This window comes from Thermobia domestica, chromosome 2 (genome assembly GCF_964235325.1).
Source record: "Thermobia domestica chromosome 2, izTheDome1.hap1.1, whole genome shotgun sequence".
Taxonomy (NCBI): Eukaryota; Metazoa; Arthropoda; class Insecta; order Zygentoma; family Lepismatidae; genus Thermobia; species Thermobia domestica.
The window spans coordinates 19,411,441-19,427,454 of NC_137455.1; the positions used below are offsets into that span (position 1 = coordinate 19,411,441).

The window sequence follows — 16,014 nt, forward strand, 5'->3', positions numbered from 1 at the left end:
TATTTATTACAAACTAAATACAACTATTATTTAAGAAGTAGTTCAGAGGATACCAAAACAACATGATACGTAATCAAATTCAGTTGAGTTCGTTCCTCTAGTTGCTGCCTTAACTTAGATTTTGGGGTAATTGTTATTCTGGCAACACTGTAATGTTTATAGATGGCAACACCGAAAATTCCTTCTTAAGAAAGGATTATGAAATTTTCGTAACCAAAATTGAATTTTCTCACATAGCGTAATGCAATCTATAGCAAGTCGTACAGTCCGCAGCAAAAAACCTGCAACATGAGCATGTAAGGTTATTGTGAAACTACGCCTAACAACGCTGGGAATCAACATAACGTCTAAGTTGTACGAATCACGCCAGGAGAAACCTCAGCGTCCTCCTCTGCACAGTTATTTTGGAGCAAAAGACTTCGTCCTTTCACAATAAACTTACATGCTCATGTTGCAGGTTTTTTTGCTGCGGACTGTACAACACTCCTAATAAAAGTACGCGCCTGTGGCGTGGGAGACCCGGGTTCGATTCCCGGTGGGAGCTCATGTGGTTCGGATTCCACGTTAATCAGTAGGTCCACGTCTCATATAGCCTCGCTGCTGAAAGGGACGCTAAACTAAAATCAACTCAACTCCACTCCTAATAAAACTAATATGAAAATCAACTAACATAGAAGACATAGAAATTAGGTTAAAATTTAATGTACCGTAATCTGTGTCTACTCAATACATCTTCTATTTTGTTTATTAAGAAAAGAAAGAAATTGTGTATAAAGCAGGTTTTCCCAAACTGTGCACCGCTGCACTTTGTTATGCCTTGGCTTATGGGAACGTTCAGAATAAACTGGAAAAGTTTTCACTAAAATTATACTTAACATATATTGTTTTGGAGCTCTTTACTGGGTATTTTTACTAATATTGCATTCCTAGTTATAGTAAAGCTTCTGCCAGAAGAGCATGAAGATAAAATAATGTACAATTAGATTAAATAATGTAAAGTAATGTATTACATTAGAAAATAGAATAATGTATAATTATATTGCTGAGAACAATGGGAATGTTTGTCTCCACCAACAACAATAAATAACTGGAAATCTGTTTAATTAATATTGCCATTTACTGCAAATTAAAATAAGCCAAAATTCAAATGGCGGATGTAGCTTAAAATTATAATAAAAACAGATTCGTGTTGAAATGAAACATGGCATATTTTAAATTATAAAGTACAGCAGAGAAAGGAAATCTATAAGGAGGATTTTAGTAATACGTTGTTTTGAACATATGAATTTCTAATGTATCAGCTTTGTGTACAGTACATTACCTTGGTACTAAAATAAAGATCCGGAACAGATTATATGGCACATGTATGCAGTAAGGCAGCGAAGTTTATTATTATTATTATTATTATTATTATTATTATTATTATTATTATTATTATTATTATTATTATTATTATTATTATTATTATTATTATTATTATTATCTAAGTGGGTTTTGGTGAATGTATTAAACACAGTAAGTACTGTGGATAATTGTTCTATATGTATAACTGCGATAAATCATATATACTGTAAAATGCCTTATTCGTCAATTTTCCTTGCTGTGTGTTAGGCTGTAATGTAAACAAACAGTATTGCCAACCCACATTAATTTGCAAGTTGGGCACAGACTATTGCGTTCTGTTGGTTTCGATACATCGAATCACGATGAGTTCCTGCATTGAATGTAATAAGACTATTGTGAGACAAGAAACAGCTTCTAAGTTACAGTGCTCGGACTGTTTTAAGTTATGTCATCTCAAATGTGCTAAATTAGAAGAGACGGATTTAGAATTCATGAAATCAGTGAAACAACCCTGGCGCTGCAAGTCGTGTGATAAGACAAGAAGACGTAGCTTGCATTTAGAATCAGCTTCTTTACCAGAGACAGAATTGCCAACTCTTTCTGATGTGTTTAAGTTGTTACAAGAGCTAAAACAGGAAGTGTCGGATCTAAAGAGATCGAACATTGAAACTGAACGGGAACTTGGAAACTCGTTAGAACTGGCACATAAAAAGTTAGATGAAAACGCTGATTTAATCAGGAAACAGGCGGAAACAATACAAACTTGTTTAGCGACGGTAGAACAATTAAAACAGGAAAATGTGACATTAAAGAAAAAAATCACGGACATTGAACTGCGAATTGATGAGGTAGATCAATATATCCTCATTTGTAACAAACAAATTAATGAAAATGTATTAGATATTGTAAAGTCTGTGGGGCGAGCATTAGATATGACTGTTACAGATGAAATGATCGATGCTTGCCACAGATTACCTGATTCATCCTCTGACACTGGTGGTGGTATTATTGTAAAATTTGTAAGGCGTACTGATAAAGAAATGTTCATAAAACAAAGGAAAGTAAAAAGAAATTTAAACACAGTACATTTGGGTTATACTTACAATCAGATGATTTATGTTAATCACTCTCTCACGTCATACAGAAGACGTATCTTTGGTCAAGCTAGAAAGAAGCAACGCGAAAATAACTATGCTTACTTATGGGTTGATTATTCAGGGAATATAAAACTGAGAAAGAAAAAGGAAGATACGTTCGTGTATGCTTTAAGAACACTCGAGGATGTTAACAACCTAGTTACATCCTAATGGATACTGTAAGGATTGGTAATTTAACCATTTACTATCAAAATGTTAGGGGTTTAAATACAAAGTGTCAGGAATTTTATTTAAATACATTAAGTAATAATTTTGATGTAATTGTTATTACCGAAAGTTGGTTGCATGGTAACTTTTATAATAATGAATTATTTGATGATAATTACAAGGTATATCGATGTGATAGAAATGGAAATAAACGTGGTGGTAGGGTGTTGATTGCAATAAGGGATAAGTACGATTCCAAACTGATTGGCTTAAAAAGCGAAACAGAATCTTTAGTTGTAAAAGTAGTTGTACATAGTGTATCATTTTATTATGTGACTGTATACTTTACACCTGCTTCTTCTATTGATAAGTATATGTCTTTTTATAACATGTTTGAGTCGCATCTGGATTTTCAATATCATAGTATACTAGTTATTGGTGATTTTAATTTACCTTTAATTAGTGATTCCAAATATGACTTACAAACCGGAGGTAGCGCCTACAAAAATTTGTTAAATTTTATGAACCTATACAATCTATTCACCTTGAATGACATTAAGAATAGCAATAACAAAACGCTTGATTTAGTTTTAACTAATATTTTAAATACTGTAGTAACTAGAGAATTAATGCCGATGGTACCTGAGGACAAGCAACATCCTGCTCTAAGAATATTAATAAGTACAAAAAGTAATGTTAGTAGGGTCCAGAACGAAACTATTTATTATAACAATTTTCGGAGAGCAGACTTTCTTCAATTGTATAGAATGTTGCTTGATACGAATTGGTCTGCCTTGTACAATGCAGATTGTGTAGAACTAGCTATTAGCATATTTTATAATAAAATTAATGAGGTTTTCTCTAGTACTGTTCCGAAAATACGAAAAAGAACAAGTAGAAGATATCCATGTTGGTTTACTAAAGAAATCATTAAGATGCTAAAATTAAAAGATTACTATCGGAAACATATTGCGATAGCGGAAGAATATAAGAAATTATTTAGGGAAACAAGGAAAAAAGTAAAAACTATGATTAGTAAAGCATACTCAAATTATTTACGAGAAATAGAAAATAATATAAAATCTAATCCAAAATCTTTTTGGAACTTCTTAAATAATAAAAAAGTAAATCGTAATGTAATGAACTATTCAATGAAGTTTCAAGATGTTCCTCTTGAAACTACAAGTGATATAGCGGAAGGATTTGCTAGATATTTCAATCTGTATACACAGATAGCTCTGTACAAGATACACATCACGAAAATATTCTACCTTTGTCACCGAACTCGTTATCATTAGGCTTAATTACTGATGTTGAGTATAAAATTGCTGTAAGAAAACTGAAACCAAAACGCTCATGTGGTCCAGATGAAATACCTCCATATTTACTAAAAGCATGTTCAAATATCTTAATGCGACCACTAAGTGTAATCTTTAATCTTATAATAAGGACTCAAGTATTTCCTGAAGACTGGAAAATAACACGAATTTGTCCAATATTTAAGTCGGGTGATACATGCAATATTGAAAATTACAGGCCAGTTGCTGTAATTTGCGCTCCGGCGAAGGTTTTGGAACATATCCTATATAGCAGAATTTTTAATCATGTAAAATGCTTTATAGATGTCAATCAACATGGATTTTACCCTGGTCGATCAACAACTACAAATTTAATTAATTTCGTTCAAGATATACACAGTTCATTCTCAAATAAAACTAGTACACACATGATCTACTTGGATTTCAGTAAAGCCTTTGACAAAATAAATCATAGCATACTTTTAAATAAATTATCATCATATGGATTAACTCAACCTTTTTTACATTTAATTAAATCATACTTATCTAGAAGGAAATATTTTGTTCAATACAAACAATCGAAATCATTAGAATACGTAGCTACCTCGGGAGTACCTCAAGGATCAAATCTGGGTCCATTATTTTTTCTATTGTATATTAATGACTTACAGTTCTCAATAAAACATTCCAAATACCTTATGTATGCAGACGATGTAAAATTATATAAAGAAGTAAGGTGTATTACAGATACAATAGAACTGCAAGAAGATCTTGATTTAATATATAAATGGAGTGTAGAAAATAAACTTAATCTTAATATTAAAAAATGTGCATTTATGATAATGTCAAGAGCGAAAGAGCGTATTAATTGTTATTCATATACTCTTAATGGTGAAAACATGGAAGAAATTACTACATGTAAAGATTTAGGGGTAAAAATTACACGCAATTTATCATTTGATAACCATATCACTGAAGTGGTTCTTTATGCCTATAGACAGCTTGGTTTCATTATACGGAACACCAGAAATTTAAATGATGTTGTAGCTATTTCTATGGTGTATAATAGCTTGGTTCGGACCAAACTAGAATATACATGCGTTGTTTGGGCTCCATATTATAAATCTCTTCAGGATAAAATAGAAAGTATTCAAAAGAAATTCCTAGGCATCTCTATTTTAAAACAATGGGAGCTTCCGCTATAAGAAACAAAATATCGTATAAAACCCTTCTAGATAAATTTAACTATGTCAGTTTGAGTAACACCTGAGTTTTTTCAACAATTATTTCTCTATAAAATTATGAATTCTTATGTTGACAATAGTAATTTCTTACAAAAAATTGGACTCAATGCTAGACCAGGCTATCTACGTAAGCGACATCTGTTGACTGTAGATGTTCCAAGAACTGAAATATATAAAGGCTCACCATTATATAGAATGTGCAGTAGGTTTAATAGCATATCAGTATTAAACAAAGATCTAGATATAGCATTACCTCTGTCTCTGTATACAAAGAAGTTGAAAAATATATTGTATTAGAATGTGAATACATGTATTGGCATATACATGTGTAAACCAATTATCTGACTGTTAATGGTTTCTTGTAATACTCTTCACGTTTAACGGTTTATACTCTTACGATAGTTATTATTGTCTTTGTCATATATCTACAGGAATTTTGTCCGTATCATTATATTCACTATTATGTATAATATTATATTATATGAACTATCTATATTATGTACCTTCTGTAATTGGAGATTCTATTCTCTGTTGAAGAACAATAAATAAATAAATAAATATGAATTATTATTATTATTATTATTATTATTATTATTATTATTATTATTATTATTATTATTATTATTATTATTATTATTATTATTATTATTATTATAGAAAATACAGAGTTTAGAATAATGTAAATCTTATTTGGAGATGCACAAAAGGGAGGGAACAGACTGTTCCGTCTGTTCATGGAGATATGTGGTAGATGAATCTGTGGTAGATATAGACCACGTATTTGTGTGTACATATACAGGAAGTTTCAAGACAACACCGACAACGTTTGGGAGGTGATTCCTGACATCAAGAAAAAAGACAAAAAGTATAGACCAACTTGGGTGCAGAAATGCTTCCTTTCGTAGTTATAGGCTGCCGAAAACATAAAGAAATGAACTTTAAAGGTAAATAGTTCCAATACTAAGGGGCCTACCGTACTCGGGTCAAGACTTCACTTAGGAACTAATATGTACCATATCCAAATATCCAAGCTTCAGAATCCTGCGATACTTCCGCAACAATTTTTATGGAGGTAGTTGGTGAGCAGAGGCGGATTGGGCTGACAAGATATCCGGAAATTTCCGGGTGGGCCCTGCCCTCTGCAAAATCACTTAAGATATTGCTCGATTAGTTATAACTAATTCAAAACTCCGTTCTCCTCCATAGTAACCAATGGCGTAACTAACGGACCCGAAGTGCTGGTGAAGGGGGCACTAGGGAAAGGGGGCCCCTGCCCAACCCATAGCCATGTTTGCTGAAATGTCAATAAGAAAATAAAAAAGTCTTAACTCGAAAATGTAATCTCGTCCATATGTACTCAATAATGCGATATGCAATCGACAGCATATAAAGAACATGGATTCTCCTACGGTAAAGAAACCGTGTTAAACATGGAGTTGTTGGACGCGAGTGATAGCGATAAATAATGGTCCCCTGAGCATAGCGGTGATGTCAGAAAACGGCCCCGAAACCCCAGAAATCGGGAACTGAAGTTTCGAGCTTGGGTCCCTTCCGTTCACTAATGAAATATGTAGTTCTTGGACGTGGAAGGTGGCAAGGGAAAGGTCGTGGCACTCTTAAGAAAGCGGTGGTGTCAGAAATCGAGCTCGGGGCCCCATGTCACCAGGTATCGGGTCCCGATTCTATAGGGTCGGATCCTTTCCATTCACCAATGAAGCATAGAGTTTTTGGACGTGGGTGGTTGCATTTGTAAAGGGTCAGTTTTTCCTGAGCACACCAGTGTAAAGGGTAAATCAGGCCCCAAAAGGATGTTCATGCCATATTCTCAACGCGTTTTGCTTACAAAAGTAAGTTTCCTTATTATCCTACCTGAATCTTATTCAACCGAAGACAATACTGTGATGCTGCATTATCAGTACGTAGATTGGCCGCTAGATTGGAAATAACTATCACTACTATGCATTACATTACATCATCGAAGTTCACACATCGGACGTATTATACACTAATAGCTGGAAGGAAATGAAGTTTTACGAGGGAAATTGTAATTTTAAGTTGCTATACGTATAAGGAAAAGGGAAACTTTATTTGAATATGCATTTACGGCATTTTTGAGCTAAGCCCGTCTCAAATCCGGATGGTGACGTCCCTCAACGCACGCTTCCGAGCAAAGGGATTGGAAAGGGAGAGCCCAGGGCCTTATTCAAAGTACCATCCCGGCATTCGTCTGGTGTGACAGAGGGAAACCCTGGAAAACCTGTCAGAATGGCCGGCTTCGGGATTCGAACCCGCTTGCCTCTCCAATTGCCTGCTTCGAGAGCAGACTTACCACGCAGGATGAACGCCGAAAAGTTGCATTCTCACCGAAAAACGAACCCAGCACAGCGTAAACAGAAGTGCGACGTTTCAGCTACTAGACGAAACCAGAGCTCTCTTTATAGTGTGTTTCTTTGAGTTAAAGTTGAAAAAGAGAAATGCAGAAGGAGTGTCATCAAGACATCGTATTGGTTCTATGGCCTATCTTCTGTTTCATGATTCAATATTTAACTTTCGGAAACAATTTAAGAAAGCTTTATTGTAATCATAGTCGGGTGAAGTGGCGGAAGGGGACGAAGGATCGTACGCTCTCCCCAAAGGAACTCTTCCTAGTATTTGCATAGGCGTATCCGGGTACGGAGCGACAAAGGGAGTCCTCTTATGAAATCTCCTTCAGGAATTTGTGCTGGATCAGTCCCTGATTATATGAACTGAAAAAATCAGAAATACCAGCAAACTTCATTGGTTTAATTCTTAGATGTCTTCAGGTAATCATAACTGCTAAAAGGAGCCCACCTAAGTATTAAGCAATTGTAAATTTGTGTTTGTGTGTGCCTTTTGGGAGGGGGGAGATATAACAAGTGTACGGATACTTTTTCCATGAATGATTTTCAAGCTACGCTGTTTTCATTTTTGTTGGATGTAAAAATAATTTCCTTTTTTATACACCATCATTGATATGGGTCAATTCATATCAACTCAACACGAGAAAAGACGATACACAACTTTACATTTCGTGCGAGCGGGGATTTGGCCATCCAAGCTCCAGCTAAGGGTTCATTCCTAAAAGGTCAGTCCAGATTTTGGACCAACTCGGTATTTATCAAGGCTCTTAACCATCATTCTCCGGGTGGACCCTTATATTCCCAGTCCGCCTCTGTTGGCGAGTACATCAAATTATACAGAGTGATTCAAAACAACACCGACATTTGGGAAGTGATTCCTGACACCAAGATAAGAGGAAAAGTGTAGCCCAACCTGGGTGCACAAATGCTTCCTTTCGGAGTTATAGGCTGCCGGAAACATGGAAAAAAAATTAAAGGTCCTTAGCTCCAAAACTATGGGACCTACCGTAGTCGGGTCAAGACTTCACTTAGGAACTAATATGTGCCTTATGCAAAAATCCATTTTTCAAAATCCTAAAATACTAACGCAACATTTTTATTGGGAGTTGGCTACGGACATGGAAATTTAAAGTACCCACCAACTACCTCTATAAAAATTGTTGCGGAAGTAACACAGGTTTCTGAAACTTGGATATTTGGATAGGAAACATACTAGTTCTTAAATGAAGTCTTGACCCGACTACGGTAAGTCCCATAGTTTTGGAACTATGTACCTTTAAAGTTCATGTTTTTATGTTTTCGGTAGCTGCACCCAGGTTGGTTTGTACTTTTTGTCTTATTTTGGTGTCAGGGATCACCTCTCAAACGTTGTCAGCGTTCTTTTGAAACACGCTGTATATAGGCCTATAAAAATACAATTTAATGCGTAGGTCTACGTATATTTGCTAGGCGTCAGACGCGTATTTCCAGTCGCCATGGCCCCGCTTAATGAGTTTCTGGTTACACCCCTGGCGTATGATACAAATTGTGTCACTTCTTCTCATAACTTTGGTGATTAGTCTCGATTACCTTATGCTTTGAGCGCTCGTTTTATATTTTTTTCTTGCAGCATATATATATATTTGTTCAAAAATGAATACTTAAAGTGCACTGAGGACGTAAAAGTCGTAGGCATTAATTTACCTCATCTGAAAATACCTTTCATGCTTCGTGCTTTTGAAATAAGTATCATGTTGTTATCTATTTGACGATGATGCATGAAATTATATAATCTCTTAGAAATTAATCGTAAGCAATGTACCGTTATCTCTAATTATTGAATATGCAATTTCCAGATTCATTGATGCAAGAGAAATGTGGGTGGAAGAAGATCATTTGTGTAAAATATTTACAATGATTATGGATGGTCTTCAAGTAAGTAGACGAAAGCAATGTGTATGATATTTGATATACATTATTTTGTAAGCGTTTGAACGTTCTCATCTTAGTTCATCATTGGTAAGTTCACTTCGATATTTTGCTTAAGGTGATTCACCTCATACGAGGGCTACCCAATTACTAACGAATACATTTTATTGAGATGCTAAACACACGATGTTTTTCCGTTCTGCCTAAAGACCCTCCAGCACTTTGTACAAAATATTTTCAATTATTTTATCTTTAGGCAGAACAGGAATAGAAGAGCTATTCCATTCGTTTCAACTACTATTTTTGTTCCACAACCTTCATAGCTTTTTCTCATGTTTTCTAACATTATGTTCATTTTCGAGTCGGAGCGAGTACATTAAAACTCTCCTACCACCTACCGAAGTATCAGTTTTAGGAAAGTTTAGCAGACACATTGGTATGGGGCCGCTTCTATGAGAAATAAGTTACGATGAAATCTTAGGCATTACAGTGAAACCCCTCTAAGTTGGACACCTGCGGTTCCTTTGAAAGCTGTCCAAGTTAGAGGGTGTCCAAGATAAAGGGGCAGAGGTTTGTATCACGGCCGTGTTACGTAAAAAAGCATCCTACACTATTGCATGCACCAATACGCAGAACAGTACTTACACATCATGTTGGTATTGTTGAATATTCTTAGAGTATCTTTATGTAAAAACACATCTTGAATTGAACTGCGCAATACAATTCAGACTACAATGCAGTTTATAATGTACGTACATATCTTAGTAAGTCACAAAGATGTTCCACTTGCAGATATATTTTTTTGTGACAAAGACGAAACAAAGTGATCACCATATCATTCACTTCTTCGTGTAGTTGGGACGTAAAACTCATTTTTTCTTCGTGTAGTGTTTCGTGCGATGTACCCATTTCCTTCGAGCGCTACAATTTTGTTCCCAATGATAACCTCATTTCTATTAATATTCGATATTGTCGATTTTGAAACCCGAAATTTATCTGCTAATTTCCTACAGCTGTCACCGTTGTTCAAGGAATCGATTACCTTTTTTATTTTCTTCTAATGTCAGTTGGTTCAACTTCCGCTTACTCATTTTTACAACTTCAAGCATCTTATGACGCCACACCATACCACAAACAAAACTGTAATGTTTAATTTGTACAGAATAAGAAATGTATTACTGGCCACCCTACCTGTCACCCTCCATCTGTTCTCGAAATTTTATTGCTTTCTCATGTGAAAGTAGGTCATGTATTCTCCCTCACCCACGATCTATTCTCGAGTTCACTCCTTCTCCTTTACCTTTGTGGTGTCCAGGGGCGGATCCAGGACCGACTTCTGGGGGGGGGCGGTGGGTTGTCATATTGCTACTTTTAAGGGCTCCAAAGTTTGGGATGGGTTTTATTTATATATATAAAATAAGAAAGTTTCCTCTTCTGGGGGGGGCTGTCCCCGCCTGGATCCGCCCCTGGTGGTGTCCAACTTAGTTTCAAATGTGTGTGTCCAAGATGCAAGATAAAGGGGTGTCCAGGTTATAGGGGTTTCTAATACACAGAAATCAATAGAATTTTTTTCTGGTTCCGAAGAAAAATGTCCAAGTTAGAGGGGTGTCCAAGATAAAGGGGTGTCCAAGTTCAGGGGTTCCACTGTACTAAAGAATAAAAATTCTTCGATAAAGTATCGTAACTGTCCTCCTCCGAGATCAGAAACTCTAGGGATATCTCTGAAGCACAATAAGCAGACTCTAATGTTATATTCAGAGGCACAGTAGCTCAGGGGTAGAGCGCTCATTTTCTGGTAAAGGAGGTCCGTGATTCGATCCCTGTCTATTTAAGTGTGTGGTGCCAGCATCGTATCCGTAAGTTTTCTCGGAGTTGTTCCATTTCCTCCCACATTCTTATTCCACCGATTCTTTCATAATCAGTCATTCCTCTCCTTTAGCCTAAAGGGCATAACCATTGGGTGTCAAACTTGAAGATTTCATTTCAAACATTATATTCATAATATATTATAACTAACCGATCACACATTGACTAGTGGCTAGTGGGTCTAGTGGCTATCAAGCCCAGTTTTGTTGCAAGGAGTCCCGAGTTCGGCTCCCAGTGAGAGTCCATTGAAATTTGAATGCATCACGGTGATTAAATCTAAACTATAGGTCCACGAAGGTAATACTTAGCAGGAATTTGTTTCCAAAGAGGCCTAAAGCTTTTGGGAGAGTCAAAAATTCAATATGAGGATAAATTTTATTATAATTCGTAAAATCATCCCAAAAATTAAACTAAATTTACAGAGAAGTCGGAATTTCCGGGGGTCCGTTCCCCTAGGACCCACTCATGCCTACGTCCCTGGGTCCATGTCTCATGCAGCCTCAATGCTGAAAAAGGACGCTAAATTTCAACGAACAATAAGTAGTGGTCAAAGTTCCTCCTCCGTAATCTATAGGTTGTGGATTCGAACTTGGAGATCTGTTGTCCAAATATTTTTTTAATTATTCTGATCAGTTCCATAAGGCGAATTCGTTTCACTTCATTTGCTACTGCTCTAATCTTATTGATTGTTGATGGTTAAAGAATAAATTGGTCTTGCAAGTAGTTTTTGGAAGTTTCTTAAATGATGAAATGTGTACATTCATTTCATTTTTTGCAGCCCTTTCAGCTTCCTTTTGTTGCAAAATGTGTGGTAGGCCATTTGCTTAAGAGTTACAACATGAACCAAAAACAACAAGTGGGAATGGCTGCCTTACTATCACATGTGATGACTGGTGCTTCAAAAGATGGATTAGGTAAGGTAGGAGTTTTGATATTGCAAACAATGAGAAAGTAAAACAAACTGCAAAATCTGCATAGGGTTAGCTATTAAGTTTCAGGAAAATTAAAGAACATATCTAGTATTCTTAAACCCAATAGCATCTAAAAATAAGCATGAAAGGCAATCTTATTATATTTGCTATGTAGGTATTCTATATGTCATCGGTGAAAGAGCTAAGTCATGTATTTTTATGTTTCTGTATAATTTTACAGGAGAGGATTTAAAATTTTCCCGTTTAACGTTACCTCGTGCTGCTACTAATTTCAGCGTCATTTTCAAAAAGTTCATATCTCCGTTGACATTTGAAACTCAGCTATTAAATATTTATGCTTGATAGAATAGGTTAAATAAAGATGGATGCTGGGCAAAGTCGGGACCGGTTCTGGAATCTTGGGAACTACGCGTTCGCAGGAGGCGCCAGGTGAAGAAGGCGCCAAACTGGAAAATGAATTTTGTGTTTTAAATGTGAATATTTATTAGAGAAAATGTTATGATAAAAATTTTCCAAATAGCTTCAAATAAATATTGTACAGACAGATACAGATAAAATACATCAAAAGGACAATAAAGTCGAATCTTTGCATAGTTGGCTGTAAAACGCCCTTTACAATTGAAATGAGCTCGTACATCAATTGGCATCAATACCACACTCACAAGTGATGCTAGTTTGAAGAAAATTTTCCACGGCACAGGGAGATTTAGAAAAGATTTTTTAAGAGGGAAAAGGGAAGATTTTACGAATATGAGATAAAATGTAGGAAAATTTAGCTTTACAGTAGAGGTTTGTTATGCACTACAACAGTACGACTAAAGATAATGCCATTCTTTCCACAATTCCACCATATGCACAATTTACAAAGACCATTCATTCCTCTGCCAACAACTCTTCCACGACCTTGCTAGAGTATATCATTGCTAAATATGTCTTTTAAATAGGAATGGATCAACAAGCAAAAAGAAGTCAACTGCATGTGTTGCTTGTGGATTGGGGGGCATTATCACAGTAGAAAATGTCTCCGAGGGTGCTATGCCTTGTCATAAAGAGTGTCCCCGTATAGTGCTTCGGTTCAATGACCAAGGGTTGAGAAAGGTTAGCGTATGTGAAATGCACATTATCGAAGTTCAAGCGACTAGGCTTTTGTTGTCCATCGGCCCAGGGAAGGGGACGAATACTAAGAAAAGACGGGTGGTACAAATGGAATTTTTGATCATTTCTTAGGGAAATTTTAACTTAAGTTCCTAATATCAGTGGGTTACAATCACTGCCCACTGCACAGAGAAATATCCGTTCTCCGGACAGTGGTATATTGTACAAATATACGGGATCCTCTTGCTTACTATAGAAATCAGTACGGAGCATACGTTATCCATATGTTACATAGGCACTGTCCTTAGATGTTACATCATGCCGTTGCAGGATGTCTGACATCTAACGGTTTTCCGTATACCACATGTATATACTTATGTTACCTTCGTCAGCTATATGTTATATACGTATGTGAGATCCTGACCGCCTATATTGTTTCATACGGAAAGTACTTACAGATGGAACACTTATACAGAAAGTATTATAAAACATGCGTTTTCAGTTATACGTCTGCTGTACATTAAGTCCAACAACTACAGGAATTACGCATGTAACCTATCTTTTTAAGTACGCCATCTACATTTTTTTCTCAGTGTGCTTAATACTCACTTTATTAATGTCCATTAGTCCATTTGGCATTCATCAACATTTTCGTTTCTACCCTGAGCCGTTTATTTTTCTTTCTTTCTTTCTTGTTAATATAATGATATGTGTTTTCACTTTTCAACAGTACTTTAATTTTTATGTAATAATGATAGGAAAGATAAAACCCAAGTGAGCATTTTATTGGAAAAGAAAGCTACAAAACTTGAAAGATGAGAGACAAGCGAATGTTTCTCTGGAAAAGTTTCTTTCGACTTCTGGACAAAATTTAGAGAGAGAGATAATGTTGAGGTATGGGAGTTGTCAATACCAGTAACTGTTAAAGATTTGCAAGTCGACTAACTTTTGAAATTAAGTTTATTTTACTAACAAAAGACACACTAACAAAAGACAAAAATTACAACACACGTACTTTCAAAATTCATTACTTACAGTTCACAATTACGAAAAGCTGTCTGGAATATCGGAAGCCACATCTTCATCAGCATTACTGCCATGGGTGTGCCAGCCGGGGGAATGAGGGGATCGCGTCCCCTCCCAGAAACTTTCTAGGAGGGGATTGACCCCTCCAGAAAATTGTATATCAGGAATTCTTCCCCAAATATCTCGACCAAAATGATGAAACACTGGAATGGGAACGTCGATTGTCAATTAATAATTCCTGGAATTGAAAGGAATTATAGTTTCATTGAGGAAAATTCTGTAACAATTACCAAGGTATACAAATGAAGTACAGGAAGTAGGGACATTGTATTAGCTACGTCGAAAACTACCATAAAACGTGCACACATTTATTTGCAGCAAAAAGAAAATTTTGAAATATCTATATATTAAAATGATACGTTTACATATTAGTGGTCAAAAAAAGTTTATAGACTATGTTTGTGGCAAATTCTTTTAACAATAATGTCTCGGAAACTACAAACTCTGGAAAGATGCCGTTTTCACTGATCGATTGCAAATTTTGTAAAGATTGAGTTCTAAATTAATATTCTTTTTAAATGGACGTTATTTATTTATTACATTTTTTTTAGGAGTACACGGAAGTATTGAAATTTTAAAAAGTAAAGCATCATATCCTACGAGTTATACATCCCAACGCCACACATTTGTATACGAGATTAGTATATATCTCCGGCATTTGTTTCATGGTCAAATGATAATGAAAAACGAAGAATAACTATTTCTCCTGTTTAAGATGAATATTTATTGTTTAGAGTGCTTGGTGTGTGTAATGTGTTTGCTCATTGCATACTGCATGCAAGAAGAAAGAAAACACTGATCATACATGAATTAGAAACTCCAGCCGGAAGTAGGTTTAAATCTTGCAAACGGTACAAGATATTGGAAAAATAATCGAAAAAATCTCCCCTTTATGATAACCCTTGCCAATTTTTATCAAGACGTCCTTCACTTATGTCTGTAGAGGGACATGTACAAATGTGAGAAATGACAAGGAAATTCATGCTCATATGTGAATGATGTTCTGTATAGTGAGCGCAGGCTGAGCTAGTATCTTTATGAAAATAGTAGATTCTAATTGAAAATACGCAGTTCTTAGTGTCTCTTTTTATTTTGATCAGCTACCGCTTTGTGAAAGATTTACAACTTGCTTCCAAAGCTAAAATATTTCAAATTCGAATTATACTTATCAAAAGTTTAATGCTCAGTTTCAAATATTTCTGCCTTGACATTTTATCTTTAGTCTTCCACGAAAGGAGTAGCTGGAAGAAAAAAATATCGCTTTCTAAGTATCTAAAAAGATTCCTTACCCTTTATACTTATAGCATTACAAAGAGAAAGGAAAAAACGTGGAATGATTTTTTTTTTTTTTTTTTTTTTTACATTTAATATACCGACTCTTGCTGTATCGGCTTCGTGTAAAAATACCACCATTATTGCGTCAACCTTGACAATCGATGGAAGAGTTACAACGCTGTGTTTAGTTTTGGAAATATAACTCAAAACCTGCCTAAAAGGACCTTTTTCTTCGTGTGCGGGCGACGTAGGTCTCTGTGTTCTTTCTAATGTACTGTTGA

General features: G+C 35.6%; 1 protein-coding gene across 2 annotated transcripts in view; it reads left to right on the forward strand.

Annotated features, from left to right (window-relative positions):
• Window positions 1-16,014, forward strand: part of LOC145671161 (protein EFR3 homolog B-like) — a 126,862-nt gene that overhangs the window by 88,358 nt on the left and 22,490 nt on the right. For both annotated transcript variants that reach the window (XM_081740007.1, XM_081739999.1), the window contains exons 9-10: window positions 9,407-9,485; window positions 12,124-12,259. In XM_081740007.1, coding sequence (XP_081596133.1) covers window positions 9,407-9,485; window positions 12,124-12,259 — 215 coding nt within the window. The remainder of the gene's footprint in view (window positions 1-9,406; window positions 9,486-12,123; window positions 12,260-16,014) is intronic.